Source organism: Falco punctatus, assembly GCF_963210335.1.
Source record: "Falco punctatus genome assembly, chromosome: 4".
Classification (NCBI taxonomy): Eukaryota; Metazoa; Chordata; class Aves; order Falconiformes; family Falconidae; genus Falco; species Falco punctatus.
The window spans coordinates 65,473,673-65,500,022 of NC_137583.1; the positions used below are offsets into that span (position 1 = coordinate 65,473,673).

The window sequence follows — 26,350 nt, forward strand, 5'->3', positions numbered from 1 at the left end:
CGTCAATGGGACATATAGATACCTCTGCTCACTGTTTATAAAAATGGAATTTTAGAAAGTCTTCAGCCTCACCTTTATGCTGGCCACATTACATACATTTTATAGATTGTATGGTAAGGACTAGCTTTTTCTAATGGAAAAAATTAAAAAAAGGTTAAAAAAAAAAAAAAAAAGATGTTATCTCAGCATTAGCTACAATGCATTAGAAATCCAAGTGAACCATTTTGTAGATCAAGTCAGTCATGGGGAAAGACCCATAACCCAGGTCACCTCAGCCTGGCAAGACCAACTACTTTGTTGTCTTTGTTTGATTTACACTCAGATGTTAGCTAACAGGATTTACTGCTGCTGCTGCTAAGGGGACTCTGTGTGATAATGTACCTGCAACACAGCTTAACAAAAGTGAGTCCCTATCTCAGCTGGGATCAGCAAACAACAGGTAAGTAACAACATGTTACCCGAATAATTTGAGCAGGTCTCAATAGTGTCTGTCCCTGCCTAACAGTTGGCTCACTTCTAAACCTCCCAGCGTGGTAGGTTTTAGAGATAAGCAACCATTTTGGCAGTACAGACCTTGTAAATTCAGACACCACGGTTTAAAAAGAAAAAAAGGATAGCATTGACAAAGTATTTTTTAGCTGCGCAGTAGTATGTGCTGTACGATACAGTATGGCAAATAGATTATTTCAAAGTCTGAAAATTTTTGTATAATATCTCAAAAAGTAAAGAAAACACTGTTTCCCCCAGAAAACATTAAACAAATACTCCTGGAAAAAAAACATCAGTTTAAACCTAGTAATGTTACATGTCTAGCACATGCTGCACAGAAGGGTACCTTCCATTTCAGCATCTGAGTCAGAAATCCCACACGTTGGTTGATCCAGACTGTCAAACCACTGTGGTTGTTTCTAATGAAACCCCATGGACGTTTAAAGTCATTTCTAACCTACCAGACCCAGGACTGAGACACTAACAAAGCAACAAACCTGAAGATGGTGAATTTCCCTAACACACTGCCCCAGGCCACTCCCTCCCCCCACCTCAAAATTACAAGGGAGTAAAAAGTCACTGAAAACCTGTAAATTGAGACTTATAAAAAGACAATTATTAACAGGAAGATAAACAAACAAAAACCAAACCACATCTGGAAGACTACAACTAACCTTGTAAATGAAGCTCTGTGAGAAATTAAATAAAAATAAGTTCCAAAAAATCAACCACCTTGTATCAGCAGGGTCTTGGAAAAAGTAACTTGCTGAACACTAGAGAGCATCCCTGCACTTGAGCTCTTTCAGTGACTACCCAGGAGAAAAAAAGCCTGATGCATGCTATGAATTAGTCCATCTATTCTTCCCTTCTGTGAGTCATAACGATGGGACTAGATTATCAAAGGGTTTGTAACTTCACCACTAAACTGGCTAAACAAGGCATGAATCATTATCCCTTAGAGCTTAAAAAAACCAAAACGTCGACTTGGAGAAGATACTTATCTTCGGATTAATGAAGCATAATATACCAGCAACGACACAGCACGTAGGTACCGGCTGTGAACTGGTTAACATTACAGATCTGCCGGAGGCAATTGACGAAGCAGAAAGGAACTGACTAAATCGCAGCATGACTTGGAGCTGACGTCAATGTGTATCTTGTTTGGAGTTTAACTTTTCCAGTTCCCTACTGCAACACGATTCCAGGAAACCTAATGACGTCAGCTTTTTGAACTCAATTAGCTGAGGAACAGACCATTTTAACAGCGAAGGAGAAAACAAGCAGGCATTACAATACTTAAAATTATTGCCCTCTCAAATTTGCTTGCGTTCAGTATTTTCTTTAACAATGAAAGCACAGGGTTTATTTACACTACTGAAACAATGCACACCTTTTCTCTTACACCTATGTTTAAGCCTATTTTAGCTATCAAATCTGAAGTGTTTATTGCTGAACTAAACCCCTGTCATTTTTACAAAATAAAACCCCCAATTATAGTAACATCTGACTACCTCCACAATAAAGAAGAATTTAAAGGAAGAGTGGTGGATTTTCAGCAAAATCCTACATCAAATACTAAAGATTAGTTATCTGAATCATTCTGTGCAAGAACTCATGCACTAACAGTGATCTTTTTCCCCCCAAATGAAACTGTTAAAATTGCCCTGAAACCCTACACTGATTAGATATAGCCAGAAGCTATTTGCACCAGTTTTGAAAGATGAAAGAGTTACAGCAACAGGTTCAAAAGAAAACGTAACGAATACCAACCAAGCACTGCTTAGACATCCAAAAATATCATGTAAGACACCAACAAAATTCTTACCTGTTTCATCTCCTGTTACAGCCATGATCAGCCTGTGCATACACGATTCTCCTGTTCCTCTAGAGAGCTCAGCATGAACTGTTCCAAACTAGCAAGCATGTGCAGGATTACAAGCAGGAGCACTGACATCACAGTGACCTCACTTGCTTACCACTGTCATTAATATGCTCTGTCACTGGAACAGCTCACTGAAACTGCAGCCCAAAGAACTCCTTTTCCAGTAAACCTTTTCTTTTCCCTCCCTCTTCCACATTTCTATAAGCCTAGCTTTGTTCTTTTGCTCTGAATTATTCATAGAGCTGCAGAAAGCACTCACCACAAAGCTGGCTGTAAAGCAAGTCCTGAAAATTCACAGCACTGACAGGCAGAAATTAAAACGTGGCTCTAAAATCCATGAATGAATCCAAATGATAAAGTCATGATCAGATAGAAAATAGGGAAATTTTGGAAAGACATGCAAAGTTTTGATTGGAGCAGTTCCACTAAAGGGCAGAGAACTCTGTCAGACAGACATGCAAGACAGGAAAGTTTATTATGCTATATAACAAACAGCTAAATGAAAGGCTAAAGTGCCTTCCTTTGCAGGGGGGAACCCACAACCCACTCATTTAATTTCAGTTAAAAGCTGCAGAAACGATCAAAGAAAGCTGCAACAGAGCAAGTCAACCTAAAGCTAGTGATTTCAGATGCTGTAACAGGCAGAACAGTAACTCGAGGTAAGGGCTACCTCTCCCCCGTTCCCCCCTTTTTCAAAATAAGTCCAAGAGACCTGGTTGTGGTTGACTTAATTTTAAAAAGTAACAAACCAACCAACTAACCCCAAACACCTCAGTTCTAACACATTTACTCCTTATTTACATCAATTTACATGAAATTCAGACCAACAGTCCAAGTACTGGTCTGTATGTAGGTCATCGCAAACTTCTAAGGCTCTTGTCTGTAATAAACAAATTCAGACTGGTGATTTGTCAGCTGTGCAACTATGCCAAGGACAACAATAATGGAAGCATCGGTGCAAAAAAGGAGTGCCCTGTGATTACAGGACCACTTCAGGATCATATGAACAGAGGATCAGAACTGAAACACACAAGAAATTCAAGCCACATATCTCAAATATCACTCTTTATGTTACTGACATACTATGAAAACACACATAGATCCCAACAGAATGACTTTTGACACAACATTTCTATGCTCATTACCATTAATAATTCAACATTTTCTTTTGCTTTAGCTAACAAAAAAAACCCCTTATCTCTTATTAGGAAACTGTCAGGGCATCAGAACTGCCTCTTATTTTGCCTATGAATGTAAACTTGTAGCAAATGAAATACCACTCAGTAGGATCAACACCTTTGGCACTTTTATACTAATGCTTTCTCCCTATCACAGGTTATCAGAAAATATCAAGCACAGGGTTCATGTGATGCCATCCATTATTACATGAAATTCATCAACAAATACTTCAGAAAAAAATGTAAATACATACGGTATCTGAAAAACTCTGAAACATCTTTCCTACCCTAGGACTGACATTTTTTATATTTTCTTTCTTTCTTGTACTTCTACAATTATTACAAATGGAATTTACATGCTGTCTACCCAAAATAGTTATAAAAATATATATAAGTGGAAAGGTTACTAATTGGAATGTATTATAATCTATGCTACCACAATATTAGGTAAACAATCAACTACAAAGCGTATGTAAATAACAGATGTTCATAAACTACATTCCCACAGACTTCCTAGCATAGGCAAGATGACCTATAGTAAAGATCTGTATATCCAACTAATTCAATTGTCTTACTCCATCTTAAACAAGTCAGGTTTGTTGACAATATGCAATTATTACCTTAAAGAGATTCATATTCCCATAATCATTGTCAGATGCTTTCATACTCTTTTTATAAAATATTTTGTTTAAGATTTTCCCATATTGATAGCATGTACAATAAATTGAAACCTTTTATCTTCTCATAATCTCCGAGTTTAGTATTCCCTTTCTATTTTTCCCTGTACATATTATGTAGCGTTTTTCTTCTGTGTCAACAACTATGAGCATCGCTAAAGCACTGGGCTTTGTTTGGGCCAAAGGAATAGAGAATTCCAGGAAGTCACCTTCTCTAAGCATGGACAGAGAACAAACCAATTTAGTTAAAAGTATCTAGAAGCTTCCAGAAGCAGGTATAGCAGATATTCAGTAACTGTCTCTGAATCAGTTTTGAAAGTTTTCATCACAGGCAAGACACTTAATGGACTATGCAAGCCCATCACTGACACTATTAAATAGAGATTAGAGGACAGCCCTATCAGAGAATAATGCTGTGACACCGAGTCTGTAAAGGAAGGCCATTCAAATGGAATTCCCGAGGACTGAAATTCTGCCAACTACAATCCTAAATCCTGTGCTTCTTCACAGACTGGGGAGGTTTTACAAAACAACTGAGGAGCTACTCACTCTGCCCCTGAAGCTCTGAAGAATCAAAGCAATACATAGAAAATACTACAGTCAACCTGGAGAGACAGAAAAGTCCTCTAATTTAAGAGATGTGTACGCACATGTATAGAAAACATATTAGACATACTCAGAAAACATGCACTACCAGAGTGGGAAATTTACTGGGAGGACAGCCAAATCTGGGTCTTAAGGCTGTATTCATAAGAATGTATTCATATAAGAATGTATTCATAATAATATTCAGGGAAGTTATAACAGTACTTTCTGTGTGATGAAAACTAACACTTTAGCTATGGGTTTTTCACATGATAACTTTAGTGCTTCCTTGAAATGCTTCTGAAAAGTCTTGGGAATACAATGTATTTCAGCAAAGAATTAACCAGAGGCAATGGGAGAATTCAAATTTGGTATCATTATTTAGCATTGTCTCAACAAGTTCAGGTATCTACAAGCTATTAGCTTTACTTACATCCTGGGCTTTCTTTACAGCAAAGGGAGAGAAACTGCCATTTAAAGACAGAACTTACTTCAAACATCCATATTAGGGCAAAAAAGCACCTCAGCTTGGACTTCACAAACTAACTCAGATATCTGTGTCTACATTTAGTCAATGGCTTTCATCCACTCCATGAACACACATTTAAAGTCCTCCTAGCTCTAGTCATGGTTTATTTCAGATAGCTGTTTTGGTTTAAAGCATTCACACAGCCCTCCCCTCCCTACTTCTGTGTACTAATTAACAAAAAGTAGGGAAAATAAACTCCCTCTGTCCTCCTGGTAGCCATTGATTTAGTGTCTCCATAAAGAAATCTCTTCCCCATTTTCAAATGTTTTCCTCAGTGTAACCCAAATCCCAACCCTACTTCCCTTGGTATCAAGAAGAATCCAAGATACCTTTGGCATTTCCCAAAAGCTGGGAACAGGGCAGGGGGTGGGTGGGGGGAGGAGGGAAAAAAAAAATATTTCTGCATACACTACAGTCAGATTCAAGAATTCACTATTCAAAGTTCAATTCACATGTGTACGTACATTTTATAGGATCTACAAAGTGTTCTGTGACAAAACTAGTTTCAGTAAGGGATCTCCTTTCTAATAACTATGAGTCATAAGTTACAAGAAAATTCTGCCCTAAAGATATCCAAAGAACTTTAGAACTTCTGTTTTACTACAATTGATTAACTGCTGAAAAAAAAATCAGTTTCATATGCATCCTCAGCATCTCATTTCAAACTGTAACAGCACCTTTACTGCAATTAAACATCTCTCTCAAAGTCTGGACAACAGAGTTCAAAACAGAAAGTGATTTTATACTGTTATTTCCTTCTCATAACTTTTTAAGCTTTAGTAGCAGCTGCTTTACTGAGCAGAGAAACAGTCTCCAAGACTCTCTTTCATCTTGTTATGCATAAATATTTTAATAGTGCAATAATGTCAACACAAAATAAAAAGCCTTTTAAGAAAAATTCTTTATGTGAAAACCCAAAATGCAGTAGATTAATAAAACATACCTTGAACAACAACTTGGCTTCCAGGAACAAAAAACTGTTGTGCGCCATCAGGTGATTGTCCTGCATATTGCACAATGGTAGCACCTGGTTGAGGAGCTCCTGAATTTGTCATTGTTAACGTCTGTAGTCCATGGGCACCATCGGAAATTGGATTAGAAATCTGGACTGTACCACGTTGAGTTATAGTAACTAAACATAAAAAGGAAAAGTAAAGTTAAGCAATAGAAAGAAACAGAACACACGTTAAAATGCCCATCTGCCTTCTTAAAATAAAGTCTGATAGGACCCCTGGTCCTCTCCTTGCTTAAAGGTCAATCGTACAATAAAACTTTCATAATGTTAATACCGATTTCCACAAATATAAAGCCTATTGTGTAGTACATGGCACGCATGTAACAGGTATAAAGCAGTATTCCACGTTTTCTCCCTGTGCTTCCAGAAACGTTAACTCTCCTGAAATAATTTTAATACCAGAGCAAAATAATTTTAATACCAGAGCTCCTAGCTACACAGAGTCATTGTTGTTTTTAAACACTAATGTAAAAATGTTATTAAAAACAAAAAAAAAGAAAGAAGACAAAGGAAGAGCAAGTCCTCTGAAACTCACAGTTCTTTCCTTAGTGTAAGAGAAAGTCTAGCCCAAGTTGCACAGAGAAGTACCCGCTCAAGCAGGTCCGTGTCTGCCTTACCCTGGGGGCCACAGAGCTGCACACAGTACTCCCTGGGAGGTCTCACAGGAGCCAAATAGAGGGGCAGAATCATCTCCCTCGACCTGCTGACACTTCTTTTGATACAGCCCAGGATGCAACTGGCATTCTGGGCTGTGCACACACATTGTCAGCTCACATTCAGTTTTTCATCCACTGGTACCCCCAAGTTCTTCTCCACTCTCAATCCAATCATTGCCCAGCCTGTTTGGGATTGCCCTGACTCATGTGCAGGCCCTTGCACTTGGCCTTGTTGAATTTCACAACGTTTGCAGGGGCCCACCACTCTAGCCTGTCAAGGTCCCTCTGGATAGCATCCCTTCTCTCTAGAATATCAGTGACACCACTCATCTTGGTGTCATGATGTTAAATAATACTGGTCTGAATACAAACCCCTGAGGGCCATCAATTGTCATTAAGTCTTTTGAGTGTGACCATTCAGCGAATTCCTTATCCACCAAGTTTTCCACCCATCAAATCCATGTCTCTTATGTTCATTAAAATATTCCTGGAACTTTTAGATGAGAACCTAATTCCCAAGAAGTAACAAAATTCTTTCTCCCCCAAACTAAATTTAAACTACAAACACTGTATTTAAAGTGGTCTGAGATGGAACAAGTCATATACAAGTATGGATTCAGGACTGCAAACTCCTCTGATTTCACTGTCAGATTCACAGTATTTGATGACATTCTTGAAGGTTCAGCTCTGGTTATCTGCATACATGATTTGTTAGACACCCATGTGAGTTTTGGAGACAGTTGATTTCAAATGTTCTGTCTTGACAACAGTAAGTTACCTTCAAAGTACATCATCAGATAATAAAACTTCCAAGAGCACTGAGATACTAACGGTTTATTAGTAAATTAGACAACAGTAACTGATTTTTTTTAGAGTGTAGTAGTTATCTACCAAAATTGCCAGATCAGCTTATTTTTGGGGAAAATGGGGAATTCCTCTCATGCTGAAGGAAGCAGAGCCCTACCTGAAATACTGGAACAGGGTTCAGCATGGATCTTCAGTCCTATCCTTGGAATGGGGAACATGTCACATAGGAACCAGCTGAGCACAAAGGCTCCATAAGGCATTAAGGAAGGCCAGGCTGGGGTAGGGTGTGGGGGTGTGTGGAAGAAAGAACAAAAGAGCAACATGATGCTTCAGTTGGCCTCCAAAGCAGAAAATGCCCTATTTTGGGGCAGGGTGGAAGAGGGAGAAGCAAGAAAAATAGTCTCCTCTATTCTTCATGAGATCCAGAACAAAAGCAGGTTCCCAGCAGCATGCGAGCTTCCCAGCTGGGAGGCAAAGGTGCAAACCCTGAGGAGCTATACACAGCTGAACTCTGCCTCTCACAGAGTTAGCGTCAAAAACTGTACATCTACACCATCATAGTACCAAACCACATAAAAAAAGTCCATTTGGGTTCCTCAGCAGTAAAGTATCAGCACCGGATCATACAAGGTTCTTGGCTCCACAGTAAGCCTGGGTAAACAATTATGTCACAACTGCCCTGCAATTATTCATTCAGATCTCAATCCAGTACTTTACAAACAAAAGTGAATTAACTCCTGCAGCTGCCTCCCTTACAGGACTGGTTCTTGCCGTATTAACAGAAGAAGACACTGCTCCCCACGCCATTCACTGTCCTGATCCCAACCACTGCACAGACTTCTGTTGTGCTGGAGCTCTACTGGAAACTGGACTTTCTACAAAGAGTGTAGGACTTTCCTGGAGAGTTCCCGGAGCTGTACATCATGCAGGTGGATGTACCTAAGTGGCATCTTCTTTTCCAGCTAGGACTGAAAACAATACTAATACCATTCTCTGAGTATGATTAACAGCTCTAATCAGAAAAATCTGTTCTTTCTTTCCTCTCCAAAACTGGGAAAAGCAACTGAAGGTTTTACCCCAAAAGATTTCCTAATTCTCCCATTGTTAAAAACCTGTCCTAAGACAGCAAGCAACCCAAACAGATGGCAGAAGAACTAGTAATTTTAATTTCCTCTGCATTGTTTCAGACAGAACATCACGACATGCACAAGTAGGCAAAGGGCTTGGAGGGAGTGGCTGATTCACACACTCCAACTGAACAAACAACTCTTGCATGGTTAGACCACCACCACAGGTGAGGCAAACCAGTTGGTTTGGGTTTTTTTCCCAGTATTCAATAACCAACATGACAGAACTACAGCCAACAGAATAGGTTTGTAGTCAGATCACCCTAAAAGGCTCCTATACAAGACACCACCTTATGCAAAACTATGCATTGCCCTTACAGAAAGATAACACGTATGTTGACAGAGGTAACTGGGAAAGACATTTAATCTATCTGGTCCTGCCTGTCAGTCTATCTGCTTACTTAAGCGAAAGCCAAGAAGCTCAGAGGAAAAAGGTATTTGGAAACCATGGCAACATACCATTTTGGCTGGTAAAAAGTAAGTACAGAACAGCCATTGATGTTGCTAATAGAAAAAAATATATTTGTTTTTCAGAAAAAAACACTCATTAAGTTCTTCCAAAAGTCAGTCATCCCAGACATCCAGACACCAACATACAGTCAGAATTACCTTTTCAACTAAACTGCCTTTGCTATGCAGGAATAGAGAGAACAGTAGAGAAAACAAGGAAACAGCAAACATACTAACATATGGTATCTGTTTTAAACTAGGGCACAGTATATACGGCTGTAGTGACACTGCAAGACCAGTTCTTCATTGCCATGGACACTGTACAAGCTTAATGCATAAGCTGCTGGATGCCTGCACCAGTAAACCCATACAATCAGTGCTGGCCAAGAAGAGAGCAGAACTTGGATATACTAGTGATAAGTAGAAATAAAGAACTATTGACAGAAGACATAAAGATAACAGATATATGTAGCGACCTGCATCATATCCAGACTGGAATCAACACAGGAGATGGAGCATTCCCATGCTGTGTTCCTGGTTTTAGCTAACAGTAGTTCCTGAGGACCACAGGCAGCCAACAGGCTGGCTGCTCAGAAATGGTGCAGATCTGTGCCTTATACACCTAGAGGACTAGAAGTCAACAGTCAAGCTCTCTTTGGTAAATTTCAAATTAAGACCCCCTCTACTACAAGGAGATGACCATCCTTGCTACCTCTTGGTACCAATTTTTCCTAACCAGAACTAGGGGAGAACACAGAGACTGCACTGAAGAAAAAGATGTGTGATATTTTAACTTGTAGAGTTGAAGTTACGAAAAAATAAAATCAAATTAATGAACTAATAAATTGGGTAAGAAAGAACATTTCCAGGAAGACAAAGTGCTCAAAACAAATTTTTTGAGCCACAATCAGGAGAGTCCATGAAGGCTGACATTACATGCTGAAGTATGCCTCATTAGGGCTGAGAACCTATTTAACAAGTTAAATTACCTTAAATATACAGCACGTTTTAGGTATGAGTACAACTTAAAGAAAAAGCAGCATAAACCAGAAATCTATGCTTGGCTCATGTGAAAGCCAAGTTTAAATTAAGGTAAATAAGATTTTATTAAATTTTTGTGGACTCTTCATTCTAGCACATTGTTGGTGATGCTCTCTTTTTCTTGATTTTTCAGAAGTATCTAATTGAACAAGAAAGCAAAAATGGTGAATTTCATTATTCTTTTATACGAACTCTGTCACTATGACTTATAGCTATGTTCCAATTAAAACATCCTCAGTTAATAATCACCACCTGCAAGACATTGCTAGTAAAAGTACAACTCTGGTGTTCTAGAGCAACCTATGATGAAGAAGCCTGAACTCTTAATTGTTTAGAAATCCTAAAGGTTTGAAGGCTCACTAGAACATAGTACAGACACCACAGCACTTCTTTTTATGCCTTGAAATTGCCAATTTTTTTAATTTTTAATTTTAACTAAACCTCAGCCAAACCAATTAAAAAATAGAAGTAAACAATTTGATTTGGTCAAGAATACCTGCCAGATTCTGTACTGGATCACTTTAATTTAGTATGACCACAAGTTCACAGAAGAGAGCACTTCAGATGCTGGACATCATGAGGCAGACATTTATGTCTATAACTTACAGAAAGGGTAAGAAAAGCAGTTCAGAGGCCCAAGTAAAATTACTGTCTATAATGAAGGGGTAAATAATATTATAGACAAATTCTGCTTTCTCAGGGTTGACGATTACTTTAGTTACGTACATTAAAAATAACTGAAGAATTCTAGAGGGTGACCAGAATACAACTAGAGGGCCATTCTACCCTCTTTTATATGTCATTGCACTGTTTTAACAGACTTCCTCTGTTCTTCCATTTCAGGAAGAAAACTCACAACATTTCTTTTGCAATTTTCCTGTCATCATTATCAAAGGGAAGATACCTGCATTTCAGTCTGTTGACACATGAAAAGGCATGAAAAAAAACCCACAACCCAAACAAATGTAGGAGTGAAGCTTTATCCAATATATAACAGAAAAAAAGAGTTATTAGAAAGTTATCCCTTAGATGACATACGATTATGCCCAAAGCAGCTACGGGGAGCGAGTTACGTGATATTTTTAACATAAACGAAGGTATTAAACCCACAGGTCTACAGAACAGAAGCGTGAATCTTAACTTTTAACTTGCATTTGGATCTATCAGATGTTGGATGACCTGAATTCAGGTTAATACTTAGAGTGTTCATACTTGATAACTAGGAGAGGAAAAGACATAGTTCTTTTAAGAAAGAAAATTCAAAGTTAAGAAATAATTTCATGCTCCACCCTTACAGTTAAAAAAAGCCTGTCGCTAATTGTCATTCCATATAACAGACAGCACTAATACATACCAAATCACAGTAACTGGAAACTGCAGTGATTTATAACACTAAACATTCACATAAAACTGCCAACATTTTTAATTTCACTTGAGCCTCACCTTCACATTTTTCATGTATACAAGTTCTAGGACGAAATCTAGCAACCAATCATTACAAGAAACAGACTGAAAGTCTAACACACCCATGTTAGAAGAAATCAAATATAAAAATTGAAACTGTTTGGAAATACAGAAGTTTTCATTCTTCTTCACCAAAATCAAACATGCCTACTTAAATATGGAACTCAGAAACAAAGGTGTTCCTATATGTGCTCTACAACATCACATAGTATCTTTGCAAACATACTGTATTGCCTTGTGTTAGTATGGTACAGGCTGGTTGGCATGTCCATTGGAGAAATTCCAGAAGGTGCTCCTTCATCTTCTGACTTTTCTTCTTCTTCAATCTTTGGTATTGCAGGAACATCTGATGAAAGTTCATTCAAAATTTTTCTAAAAAAAAGTAAATTATTTTATATATTTGAAATTCCATATCCATGAGAAAATTAAGTCACTGGCTTTTCTCAGACAGATTTGCTAAAATATATAAGCTGCCTTCAAAAAGGAGTAAAACCAAAATTAAAAGTCCTTACCGGTATGAAGGCCTTCTTGAAAGTATTTCCCTACGTTTTTGAGAATCAGTTATCCCTTCTGATTCTGCAGATTCATCTGCAATCGATGCTACCTGTAATAGCAAAGTTTCTGAAATTCGTAACTTCATTTAAAAAAAAAAAAAAGAAAGAAAAGATTGCAACAGAGTAAAAGTTTATATTTAAAAACTCCTTCCATGTTTGCACACAGGAAGTTTGTGCACTTTTTTATCACTAATTGTGATCTTGGACTTCCTTTTTCCAAAGCAAATCATAAATTATGAGGTTAGCAACACATAGCCACTTAGATGACATCTTCCATTTGAAAAAGAAAAAAAAATCAAAGTGATCCAGGTTACTTTTTTGTGAATGACACCTACAAAAACTACTGAAAACAGATGATTTAAGTATAATATAATATACAATTTAATTAGCTTTTAAACTGAAATTAAACATTTGAAGTATGGAATATTGCACTAATGCGATAGTCCATCACCTTAAATAATAGTGTACAATACAAAAGCCTCTTCACAACCACACAAAAGCTATTTTGAAAATAAGTTTATTTAAATATATACATTTATTACACTACCAACACATATTCATAAATACATATACATCACTTAGCAACACTCTGCAAGTTTTAGGAACCCCTGACAAGTCCACAATGTCTCATTTTCTCAGACCTTTATTAGCAGTGTTTTCACAGGTTCTTTTTCTCTTAAAATTACCCAAGATGACATTAAGGCCCAGAACTGAATCACACTTTACCAGCAACTATCTTATTACACATGACTGAAAGCAATTATTGAACAAGAAAAACACACTATTTTCTTGATTCATTCAATTTCTCCGAACTACTGGTGTCTAAGATTTCCGAACTGAAACACTGCTGTAAAGTTAGTGTGGAAAATGACCTTTTCACATAAAGACAGACCAGACTGCAGTTTCAGACTCAGCACCGTGTTAAGCTAACACTGAACCAACTTGAGTTATGTGACTAGAAGACTCAAGTGTCTGACCTGGGTGCAGCGAAGCCTTCCCTGCAGCTCAGGGAAGACAAGGAAGACCTCTAGAACTAATGCAGCTGCCAGGCCTGCGTGCTTGGTGCTAGAAACAAAACCTCCTTGACCTCATCAGAAAATGGCTGGAAGGTTCTGGAAATTTAAAGGCCTGGGTCACCCCAACTCAAAGAACCCTTGAAAGAACTACAGGTTATTGCAGAATGACATTGCCTCTTCACTTGTTAGTTTTATTACATTCCAGTTCTGTGTAAAAAATACTTAATGTACCCTCATTTATTTATTATATTTTATATATATATTATTATTTAATGTAGCTGGGTAATACATAGGAAATAACATTAAAACTCTACACCAGCTTAACAACAACAACAACAAAGACCACCTAGAAATCATGAGAGGTACTTCTGCATGTCTATAGATGTATAGCCCCAAACCAAACCAGAGCTGACTGGCAGAAATACAAAAGCTTCAAGAAGTCTGTAAGCATCCTTTCGCGGGACAGACCAATGCTGAACAGCACAGTGATGTTCTGAAAGGCATTTCTCTCCAGTGCCCTATGGCAATGTGCTTGTCGATCAACCTTCAAGCCTCTGGCATACATAAACCTTCAAAACTAAGACAGTACTACACAGGCAAAAGCCCGGGCATGCTATCTCAAAACAGAACTCTCATTCTACAGGGGGGAAAAAATAAAATAAAAATCTATTTGTCTCAAGACAAATAGCAGGAAAGCAAGACTTTAGTGCCTTTAAATGTTCCCATTCCACTAAGGGTTATACCAATAGCCACAACTAGTTTGTGAAGATGGCCAAAGCCAGGAACAGTCATACTTTGGGAAGAAAGTAAGGAAATCACAAGATGATTTAAGCATTTTAATGTGGAAGACGACATTTTCTGCACGAAACTCCGAAAGTTGTAATTTCCATCAAGACAAAGATAAATTTAGCATTTCAGTTTGTTCCGATAGCAAGCAACCACATTCACAATGCTAATCAATGGAAACCATTGTCATTTTCTCCTGGACATCATTCAGACTTCAACTTTAACATATTGCTCTGCATTTGAACAAATATAACTTTGAGCTCATGTTAGTCTGCCAATACATTATACATTACAGGGTGGTGAGCAAGTAGAAAAGTCAAATAACAACATGAACAACCTTCCTACAAGTAAAATGACAGTAACAGAACAGTAAGGAACATTACATAGGTAAGCATTTTTTTCATCCAAAAAGCAACAGCATTACAAGAAAAAATGTTGAGCACCTTCTGGTTTAAAGCTACAACTGTTTGAGGGAGAGGTCATGCAAGTTTTAATGTCAACCTTCAGCATACCTTTTTTTTTTTTTTTTTTTTTTTTTAACTGATATAATTTCCCAAGTTCCCCACTGTCTGGCAGAAACAGGATATCAAGTTAAAGCCAAGTTATCTGGAGGAGATGCCAGGTGGCAGGATAGTACCTAAGAGGATCACAGAAGGCTGAACAACCTCTGTACTGGAGTCTTTTACAGCATCTTCAAGTCCTTCTTATAGAATCACCTTATTTGCCATTAGCATGCTCAAACATAACAAAAGCGAAACCCTGGAACCAACTAGTCAGTATTAATCGGAGACAGCTTCCCTGTCTCTATTCCTCTGGCAAAAGGAAGACAGCCAGAGTTCACTCAGTACAACAAATAGTTGACTTCCACTCCCCTAAGATGACACACCAGCAGCTGGCAAGAGAATCCTGCGAAACTCCTCCTTCTGAGATTTGGAGTGAGACCTCTATTTTTGCCTCAAAGTTCTGACTATACTGACTTGAAGAAAAGCATTGATGGAAACTGGGAACGACTATAATATGTTTACCTGATAAAGTTCACTCTGGTAAATTACAGTTAGAAAGAATTCTATTTAAAAAATATTTCTTTTGAATACTCTGATTTTACTTCAAATTTGACCAAACCCAACTCTCTTAACATCTACTGCACCTGTTTCAATAGTGATCTAGTTTCAATACCTCACCAGGTCCCATCATCAATACCTACAACTTACAAATAAAATATTCACTATCTGGCCAAGGTTTTATTCTTTTTCTCAAATCTCTGAGATAAATGATACTTACATACGCCTTTGTATCTATTATACCTGAAAGCTACTAAGAAGTCTCAAACATTAAAGATAGCTTCTCAAGAAGACTGACAACACGTCTTTTCCTTAACATGTTGATGACTGCAGGTAAAACAGTTCACACATAACAGGCGTATAGTCTCCCTTACTAGAGATATCACTTCTATTTGCAAAAAGCAATTTGGTTGACATTTCACAATCAGGTTTTAAGAAAACTAGAGGAAAAGCATTCCTAGCTACAAAGAATAATACCAATGGGAGGCCAAGTCAATTCCAAAACACTGAATTCTCTCTAGTCTTTTTCACTATTTAAAAGCTGTGAAAACTCTTAAGCATTTTGCACTGGTCCCTGTTTTCATACAATGGTTTGGGTTGGAAGGGATCTTAAAGATCATCTAGTTCCAACCCCACTGCCATGGTCAGGGGCACCTTCCAATAGACCAGGTTGCCAAAAGCCCCATCCAGCCTGGGACTGAACACTGCCAGGGATGGGGCATCCACAGCTTCTCTGGGCAACCTGCTCCAGTGCCTCAACACCCTTCACAGTGAAGAACTTCCTTCTAGCTAATCTTAATTTAAATCTTTCAGTTTAAAGCCATTACCCCTTGTACTATCACTACATGCCTTGACAACAAGTCCCTCCCCAATCCTTTCTGTAGGGTCCCTTTCAGTACTGGAAGGCCACTACAAGGTATCTCCAGAGCCTTCTCTTCTCTAGGCTAAACTCCAACTTTCTCAGCCTGTCCTCACAGCGGAGGTGCTCCAGCCCCCTAATCATCTTCATGGCCTTCCTCTGGACTTGCTCCAACAGATCCATCAGCAACTTTAAACATGTGACGATTTGCCAAACAAATGTTTATTTTGAGGTTGCTCTTATTTTTGGTCTTTACATATCCACACCCACAAAAAGCAATAGCAGATGCTTTAACAGGGCCTGCTTAAATCAACAAGGAATCACTTGAATACAATATTTTTACTTATATTACATCTTCAAAAACAGAGTATGAGATATTTGCAAATTTATGAGTTTGTAGACTCATTAGAAACATGTTCACAGAACTTAAGAAAACTGAAAAACTGCAAGATATGCTGAAGAAAGGGCATGTTATTACACAAATTTGCTGTTGTGTAAGTTCAGGGTTCCAAGACACAATTTCTTAAAAGATAAACAGGAAGCATTAAGGAATCGCTACACAATGCTTGTAGAGCTGCTACTGCTTGGCAGTTTGCCACCTTCCCCCCTGCCATTTCCTGCACCACACGAGTATATTTTGCAGCACTGACTGGTAGGAATGAAGAGAAACTAAAGATGGGGTTGAGAGGAAGAGGTATGAGGCACCAAATAATTCATGAAAATGTAACAATAGAAGAGCTAACCTGAACAGCTAGCATGTGTGGTGACTGAATGACTGAGGGCTGTGTGGCTTGAATGACACCCTGGACATGAACAGTTTGACCAAAAAGCAACTGCACTAGCATTACAGCTGGACATACTCTTCCAGCACTTGACACAGCTACAGAAACTTGCAAAAATTACAATCACCATGTTTAAGCAACATGCCTTAAGACTTCAGCAAATGCTTTTAGAAGTGATGCTAAAACAAACTGGTTTTGATGCCACATCTAAAATAGCTTAGTGTGTGTAATTATCAGACGTAGAGATAAACTAGTTTTATCAAGTAAAAGTTTGGTGTGTATGCCCATTCCAAATGGTATGGAAAGGTTAAAATTGTCCCCTAACAAACCGTAAATATATTTTTTTTTCCTTCCTCCAGGGACTTCATTATTGGGTTTTTTTAGTTAAAAACAACTCTAAGCTATCACACACTAAATTTTCTCTCACTAGCATGAAGGTTAGGAAGAACCTTAAGAAATGTTACAAAAATACCAGTATTCACTGAAGTAGTATGGTGCTGCAACAGCATACAGGGCAGAATGCTCTTAATAAATTAAAAAAAAAAAAAATATTCCAGACCTGCTTTGGTTTTGCTTTGTTTTAGGCAAGAAGTTATGCTTTTCAGACAGATGTCTCAAGAGATCAGAGCTTTTCAGACAGAAAAAAACTCTGTTCAATAAAGCAATGCATGGCTTTGTAAAGTGATTTAGTTTAATAAATTCTCTTTACATATATGTATTTATACATCAAGCAAAACAGAGCAGGAGTGTATCAGTGCTTCAATACAACAACAAAATAAAGAACAGCTGAACCTTATTTAAGCCTAGCACAGCTCAAGAAAGTGTTCTGTTTAAGAATAATCCGATCCCTTTTTCTGATGACATTTTAAGAGTACCCACAGCTTTCCTCAGCTCTTGGCTCTCAGCTATCAGTACTGAGGATGAATGGGTTAAGAAACAGTTAAAACAACTACAGGCTAAGAAACAGTTCAATATTTATGCTATTACCATTAAGTCTATAACAGAAACAAATACTGAAGCAAAAGGAAAACACTATGATTGATCCCAAGTTCTGTGTGATGAAGTATCTCTAAACTCAGGAAAGAAGGAGAATGGCAAATATTAATCATACAATAAACAGGGATTTTTCCAAGTAAACTGCACAAAAAAAACCTTATTTCAATATTCTGCACACACAAGAATAAACCCAGACTTATATCTAAAATTCTGGTATTATTCCCTTCATAGCTTTATTCTCAGCCCCCAAAGGTATCTGATATGAGCAGTAAAGGTAAAAAGAGATGACAGTGAGAAGAAAAACATGATGAATGCTGACTACAACAGAAGAAAGTTAAAGGAAGTTTTGTATTTTTCTGTATTTATACTGAAGGGTTGGGGTTATTTCAATTTCAAATATTAAAGACTCTTTCATTCCTGACCCATAAACCATGGCTTGTCCATGAAACATTACTTTCTTGAGGCAAAAAAAAAAAAAAAAGTTTTGTTACTATTAAGATGCATTGCTATCAAAAACCCCAGATGTTGGCTCAAATTAACTTAAAGAAACAATGCTTCTAGGAAACAGAGACAGGACTTTGTCAACATTCACTATGTAATTGTTCAATTGTTATAGGAAACTGAACCGCTTTTCAGGAAATAGAACAATTGAGGGCATTTCTAACCCTGAAATGGAAACAATCATTCTTTAAATGGCATTAAATAGCAACATGTAAATAGGACATACAAACCTTCTTCCCAACAGATAAAACAAATATTGTTATCAGAAACAGATATCTGAGTTTGAGATCTAGAAAGTCTTGAAGATCCAAAAAGTATGACCTATTTTGTGCCAAAGCTGACATCATCCTAAACCCAGACTTCACAGAAAGACCATAAAATCATTTAAGGTGGAAAAGACATTTTAGATCACAGAGTCCAACCGTAAACCTAACACTGCCAAGTCCAACACTAAATCACGTTGTAGAATGTTAACAGCCATTAGGATATTACATGCAGAGCAGCTGCAAATAATTTTATCACATACTTTGCAATGGAGCAAATCCAAATGTTTACAAAGCATGCTAACTTTTCAAAATATTACAATCACAATTTCACCAAACCTTCTGATTTACTACTATCTTTGTGAGAGCTGCAACCTGACACAATATGCATCAGAAAGAACTTTCTGCATACAACCACACACAAAACAGTACAAGGTAAACAGTTTATGAGTTTCTTTTTAGTACACAATGGGTCAGGCACAAATAATCAGGAAGTAATCCAGTACTCAAGATTAAGAAACATTACATTCATTTAAAAGCTCCTTATTCAGTATAAGCACAGAAGAAAAAAAAGAAACACTCAGCTAATACCCTTTTAGACTAAAGTTTACAGTATCACAGGAGAAATTGTTCCCATTAATTCAGATAATAGACTAAATGGGGGTGCAGGGTTAAGGGAAGTGGAGACAGTAGTATTTTAAAACTGGATCAAACCAACAGTGATTGGTTTCTTCATTTGTATCTCTTTTAAACAGCTCCGTTTGGTTTGATCACTGTTTGCTGAGTTTCCGCAAATATTGACAGGACAAGAGGAAACGGCCTCAAATTGCACCAGAGGAGGTTTAGACTGGATGTTAAGATTCCTTTTTATTAGGTTTGTTTTCTATAACCAAGACTGAAAAAGATCTTTCCAATTTCATATTTGGCTTCTTTTATAAATTATTAATTATTTATTTATTAATAATGAGAAAGTATTAGTATTTTTTTATTCACATTTCCCTTTGCTTTGTTTTAAAATTGCGTATTCCCGTGTTAAGCAAAACACTAGAACCTTTTGACGCTACCATGCATAAATGCTGACTGAAACGAACTTGGCAAAAACCCTACTTTCTGACATCAGCGATGAGCAATGCTACCTTTAACATCATTACTTCAAGGGCTGTCTGGCACAATGGCTGGAAACAATCCACAGAAGCGACTCAGGAACATAGCGGGTGAGGGGAGGCTTAACACATTAAACCCTTACGCTGTTTAACCAAGTGCTATGTCCCTGGCAATGGCAAAGAGACTTAAGATGCTGAAATGTCCTTCTCGGTTCTATCCTTTTAGGTAAGCAACAGCCAAGTCTAATAGCTTCAACAAATAACAACCATGCGTTCTGCCACAGCAGTATGGTCCCATACTTCATACGGTTGGAAATATAAGTGCTCCCTCTTCCAAGAGGGGAGAGAAAAGTAGCCAGCAAAAAAAGACCATGAACTATCTTCATACTGAAGCACATTCTTTCAGAGAAAGAGGTTATTCATCAGTTATCTGACTTCAAGATGCCTTGTCCATCTGAACAATTACTCTGTGGATGTACGCACTCCTGTCACCCAATGCCAGATAACTTCTCCCTATCAAAGTACTACAGATATGAAATATGCAGTACACAGCTCCACCTAATTTCTGTCCCTGCTGTAGAATCTAAACAATACAAGGTCTCCAGAAGTAAAGTAAAAGTACTTTTGAAAAAGGCAAAGGCAAACCCATCCTGGATTCATCTAATAAAAGAGCAAAGGACTCACCACACTCAGGCACCAAGTAGCCTCTATGAGGAAAAGCTGAAGGCAAGGAAGTTTTGGTCAACTCCAAAGCTAATGCCAAAAAAGCTGCACACAGTTTTAAGGAAGACAAGGTCAGACTGACTGCAGCGATTTGGTGACAGCATACCCTTGAGGAAGCACAAAATGGTAACAAGGCTGCAAGCTTATAATCCTCAAACACCAGCTTTGCTAAATATCCTGGACTCGCATTTGGCAGGCTGGTTTTAGAGCTGCAATGGCCTCGCAAACTTCTACAGCACTCAATCTGTTGGGAGCAAGCTTTAACACAAAGTTTTAAGCTGAGAGCCCACAAGGAGAATACCTTTTAAGTGCTAAACCTCAGCAGTCCCAGCTTGCAATGGCTGTGCACTCCAGGCTCTGGAAAACTCCCTCTGCTCTCTTACAGCACCTCTCACACTGTAACTCCTGACCCATGTCCAGTTCATGGCCAGCACCAAGGTGTCAACCAATGCTATCTCAGGCCAAGACAGCGGACAGCTCTACTGATAGAACATGACAAAGTTCACAAAAAAGTGATTCAAAGAAGAACCCATTAAGGATGTAAGATTAAAAAACCAACCAAACAAAAACAAACCCATAACTGAAAGTATTTTTGTCAAATCTGAAAAAGGTCTTAAGTACATTGCTCTTACGTTGATAGTTGCATTTTGTGCAGCTGAGCACAGGGCAACACAATGCAATATGGACTCTAGAAATCCTGCAAAAGGTATGTCTAATTTCTCTTTGAATATCAATGCAGATGTAACTGTTCCAAGACACAAGTTTGACTGTCATCAACATTATCAGAATATTCCAATGCAAATTAACTTCCTTTTAAAAACAGCCCTATATTTATTAATCTAAGATCTGTGCATGTGAGACAGAACCCATGGAGCCCCATCTCAAAACTGGCTGAGAAATCTTCCACTTTGCACTTTTGTTCTTCCTTGAAGAGAAGGCATCAAACTTGTGTATAGGTGTTCTGTACACTTCCAACAGCTTCTAAAGACAACCACCAAATTTTTTACAAATTTGTATTTTCTTACCCAATTCTTTTGGTGGATGGATCACCAAATTAATACCGTGTCAATTCCTTTAACTGCCTGAAAGTAAGGGATGCAAGAAATTAAACTATAAATGCCATCTTATTCTGCATTAATTTATTTTATTTTTAAAATAACCCTTTAAAGACCGCAAGTGTCGATTTTGCCTCAATGGATGAAATAGGCATCTCATTTTTGCTAATGCCTAATTTACTAATTTTTGCTTTTGCAGAAAAAGTAATTTTATTTTCAGCACCAAAAAAATGCATGAGTATATAGCAGTATCTATTACACAAGCCAGGGGGGGGGGGGGAAAAACCAAAACTATATTCACTCTACTAATACTGTATAATAAGTACTCCTTAGCATTGGAGGTTAGTGCATCACACCACAGTGCTCCAGCCCAGACATTCTTAATGTCTCCTCTCCCTTCCAACAGAGGAGACTACATTAAGAATGCTTCAGCACAAAACAATGCAAAACAATGTCTGCCATCTAAAAATTACCACCTTATTGAACACCTTGTCCACCTTTTCAAAACTAAATGGCAAGTATTTCTTTAAAAATCCTGAATTCCAGAGAAGGGAAAAACAAACCCACAAAAAAACCCACAAAACACCCACTTCATACGGAGTTGCATCCCTCAGCATTTTGCTAGTCAGTCCCTGGCCAGTCATAATTAAACAAAAAACCCTGAGCAAATAAAAAACTGTGAAATGCCGCCTCAACATAAAAAATCTCCACCTTTTTTACTGTGAGGGCAGTTAACCACTGGCACAGATGCCCAGAAAGGTTGTATAAACTCTGTCCTTGAAGATATTCACAACCCAACTGGACAAGGCCCTGGACAACCTGCTCTGGCTGTCCCTGCTTGTACAGGGGGTTTGGACTAGATGATCTCAAGATGTCCCTACCAACCTCAACCATTCTGCAATTCTTTGATAATAGACAGAAAACTACATATTGAGTATTGAAAGAGAGCGTATTCAAATGCTTTATTATGACTGAACAAAACCAAGGTTGAACAAATATTTGTCTGGGAAAAAAAAAACAAACCCAAAAAACAAGCAACAAACCAACAAAAACAGCCTGAGATGTTTGAAAAGGAGCCCTCATTTTCAGTGACCAGGCATCATTTAAGTGGCTGTCTTCTCTTAACTGCACTGCTCCGGAGACCAAAAAGGGAGGAGGAGCTATCCGTGCCCTCTGACACAGTCAAAATCCACAGGCACTGACCAGCACCCCAGGCACAAGTTCCTCAGAGGCACCCCGCGTTGCCTGTCCCGTACCAGCAACATCAGACAGATGTTCCAGGCGAGGTCCGGGACCCCGCAGGGGTTAACCTCCCAGTGCCCGCCTCTAGCCCCCACCGTGGCACAGCCTCTCACCTTCTAGCCTGCCAGGCAGGAATGAAAACTAGGAAAGTCCTCCTCATCTTAAGCCAAAGAAATGTCAGGACAAGGCCTTTCAGCAACAAACTTTCCCTTCAGGGCCAGTTTCACCAAAAGAAATGGTGCGACAGTTGAGCCTCAGGGTGGCAAGGGGGTGGGCAGGGGCTGGCAGCCGCCCCAGGCAGGGGGGCAGCCTGCGGCAGGCCTGTCTGCTGGGGGCCTGGCCGCTGCACTGTTTCAGTGCCACAACTCCATCAACCCCACTTTTCTGGACAGCCGAGGAGATGGACACAGACTCCAGCTATGGGCGCCCAGCAGCTCTGACAGGTCCAGGGCAGCTCTCTGGGCCGCCGGACCAAAAAGAGGGACCCCCAGACGTACGCTCCAGCCTGTTATCCTGAGCCTTCAAACTGAAGTGTGTGTGTTTCATTTCAGTGCTAACTGACCAAGACCCACCATTACTTCAGTTATTAATTTTAACTGAAAGTCCTGAGACCCACAGCCAGTACAGCTGAACCTTCACACACCCTGCTCAAGCACTAAATGCCAATAAACATAGAAACTTTTCCCTGGGGACCCGGCAGAAGCCATCCTACAGCATTAGTGAAAGCTTTGTCTCTAAATCAACATTACACATCCTAAGGGACAAAATTCACAGGTATTTTCTTCAGAGACTACTACACAAGCCAACTGAGTTTACACGTAAATCATCCTTGTAAAGTTTAAATGCAGAATTTGAACAGAGCTATCAAAGAAAGAACAAGTAAGAGGATGACATCAACTGAGCAAACCAAATAAAATTCTTGGTTTCATGCTCCATTCTCAAAGAAAAAAACCCTCAAACATTATTCCCAATGCTGTAGGTATCAAAACCACAACAAATACCATAGCTAACAAAAATAACAAGTGTTTATAAATATTTTGCAGTTTATTTTGTGTCTGAAGACACAGCAAAAAGCTGTATTCAGTCTTGAAAATATACCTATAATGTAAATCAAGTTTCTAACATACCAAATATATGGCATCAACACTTACTGAGTAATTTCTAACTTCCGATGATGAAAAATGCTGTAAGATGTTTTTTAAAATCTGTTCCCTTATTTCATAAAGGGGTTTTGAAGATCCTTCTAGAGAGTCTATACAGCTTTCTGAAGCCATAAATCTTCATACTGGCAAGAACACTATTTCTCTCAAGTGCTGAACGTTTCAGTGCATATTTTTAATGTTTGAGAATTAGCACTATGTCATTTTTTATCCATTAACCAAAGAAGAATCCAGGTACAACTACCATACAGAACATACAGAGTATATTGTCAGACCTCTAGACACTGTCATTGGATGCACAGGGATGAAACAAAACAAGCATACATTAAAAATGTACTTGCAAGAAGATGAAACATGTTCTGTACAAAAACTGGAACTAGTAAAGAACCATGCTTACTTTTATGCATTTTTCATTTTTCTTATACAATACATCTTCATTTTAGGTATGTTTGATCTTTCAGCCACCCCAGCTCTCCATGACACTATTCCCATCTCCATAATAAACATGACCATCTTGGAAAAGTAGGGGGAAACCCCCACTAAAAACAACAACAAACCAAAAATGTGCCTACTGATCACTCTGAAAAGCCTGGTCTCCTACAGGTGTTACCCTTTAACAGACCTCATGTTATATCAGCCCTTCCTTAAATACTACAGGCATAGTTTTCAGTATAGCTTTGCTATGTTTTTCCTATTTAATAACAAGACTTACAGAACATGGGAACTCCAAACTGATAATTTAAAAATCATAGCAGTTCTGAATACTACTTTATTGATTCTTATATTTCCACATTTTGACTTACCTCCGATCCTCGGGAAATCTGACTTCGGCCTGGCTGATTCTGAAGGTGACCAGCATCTCTCTCTGGCATAGAATCAACTGCATTGTCATCCGGTTGTGATTCAACCATTTCCATGGTCATCTGCCTAAAAGTAAGCACATACACATCTAAATAATGCAGTACAAGGAGGTATATCAGCAGGCACTGATGGAGAAAAGAGCAATTCCAGACCATTTTATATTTGGAGCAGAAAATATATAATTTTTTCTCAAAACTATCAGATTAACTGATGTCCTTTCTTCCCGTTCCCCCATATTAAAATACTCCTTAATATAGCCACGAGCTCTAAAACAAGTACTTTGGAAAGCTGCAAGGAGAGGCAGTTCTGGAAATGGTTCTCAGGGGAGGGATAAGCACAGAGTCCCTGGGTCCCGTGCAGTGTTGACAGCAGGACTGGGGGTGCAGCACTCCAGAGTGGACCACCAGCACTGTCCACAGCAGGTCCCTTGTGCTTCACATCTCCCACAGCACAAGGCTCAAGCTGACCAGCAGCCATGCGTCGCTACAGCCCTCTCAAAACTCCTGAGATACCAACCCCTGGCTGGGATCTACACTTCAATTGTCTGTGAACTACTCTGGGCTCAAGACCCACAACAATTCTTGTTTTGCAGGTTTAAAAGTAGGGTAAGTTTCATAGAAGAATAAGCAACTCCCTGAGCCTCAATTTATGAGTTTAAACTCCACCAAGAAAGCTTCCAAATATACCAAATGCTATATAAAAATGCAATTACCTGATGGTTGCTTTTCCATATTTCTTGGCACACTTAGTCATAACGGAAGGTGTGTTTTAAAACAAAAGTTTGGTTCTCTTCGGCTCCCTTTCTCTCCTACCAAACCCTGCACTGAAGGTGCAACATTGAACAGGTGATGTCACAAACATTGCCATGGCAACAGGTCAGTTTACAAACAGAACAGACAGGATAGGGTCAGGCAGAGGCAGGCAGAATGCCCTGTGGGCATGCTCCCACCCACACAAGTAAATGAGGCTGCAAAAGGAAGGTGCGATATACTTGTGGAATTTAAGAAGCAACAGATCTTGCTTCCTCAGGTTCAGCTACTGTAACTAGGGGATGGCAATCCCGTCTGAACTCAAACTTCAATTATTTCAACTGGCTGATAGTTCTCAGGTCTTACACGGAGATGGAAAAGACAGGGAAGGAAGTCTGCTCTGCACCTGACTCAGACTCCTGAATTTAGTCCCACGTGTTAAGTTACCTATACTAAATCAAATTAAATGTAAACCCAGCTCCTTTTGCAGCATATGATACAGAATATTCCACAATCTTTGAGGAGATTAAATAATTATTTTTTCTAAAAATCACCCTTTTTGCCTAGAATAAAGGCATGAAAATATGAGAAGGAATCTAGTCAAATGATGCAGGGGAGTGTATTTCTAGCTTATATTCCTCCAACGGTATTCTACTGACCACACATAACAGTACTACAGCTACTGGTTGCCAAGCTGTATACAGTTCAAGATTTTATGGGTTAACATTAGTATTTCTGC

At 38.6% G+C, this 26,350-nt stretch overlaps 1 protein-coding gene across 9 annotated transcripts in view; it reads right to left on the minus strand.

The window, feature by feature from the left end:
- Positions 1-26,350, minus strand: part of CREM (cAMP responsive element modulator) — a 41,028-nt gene that overhangs the window by 10,258 nt on the left and 4,420 nt on the right. For 3 of the 9 annotated variants that reach the window (XM_080384350.1, XM_080384349.1, XM_080384352.1), the window contains exons 2-6: positions 25,575-25,685; positions 24,805-24,928; positions 12,413-12,504; positions 12,127-12,272; positions 6,284-6,472 (exon numbers count right to left, since the gene is read on the minus strand). In XM_080384350.1, coding sequence (XP_080240476.1) covers positions 6,284-6,472; positions 12,127-12,272; positions 12,413-12,504; positions 24,805-24,928; positions 25,575-25,615 — 592 coding nt within the window. In that variant the 5' untranslated portion in view covers positions 25,616-25,685. Of the gene's footprint in view, positions 1-1,163; positions 2,247-2,314; positions 4,975-6,283; positions 6,473-12,126; positions 12,273-12,412; positions 12,505-16,919; positions 21,841-24,804; positions 24,929-25,574; positions 25,686-26,350 lie in introns of those variants that run through there. The other 6 variants (XM_080384357.1, XM_080384351.1, XM_080384353.1 and 3 more) reach the window with 6 other exon arrangements.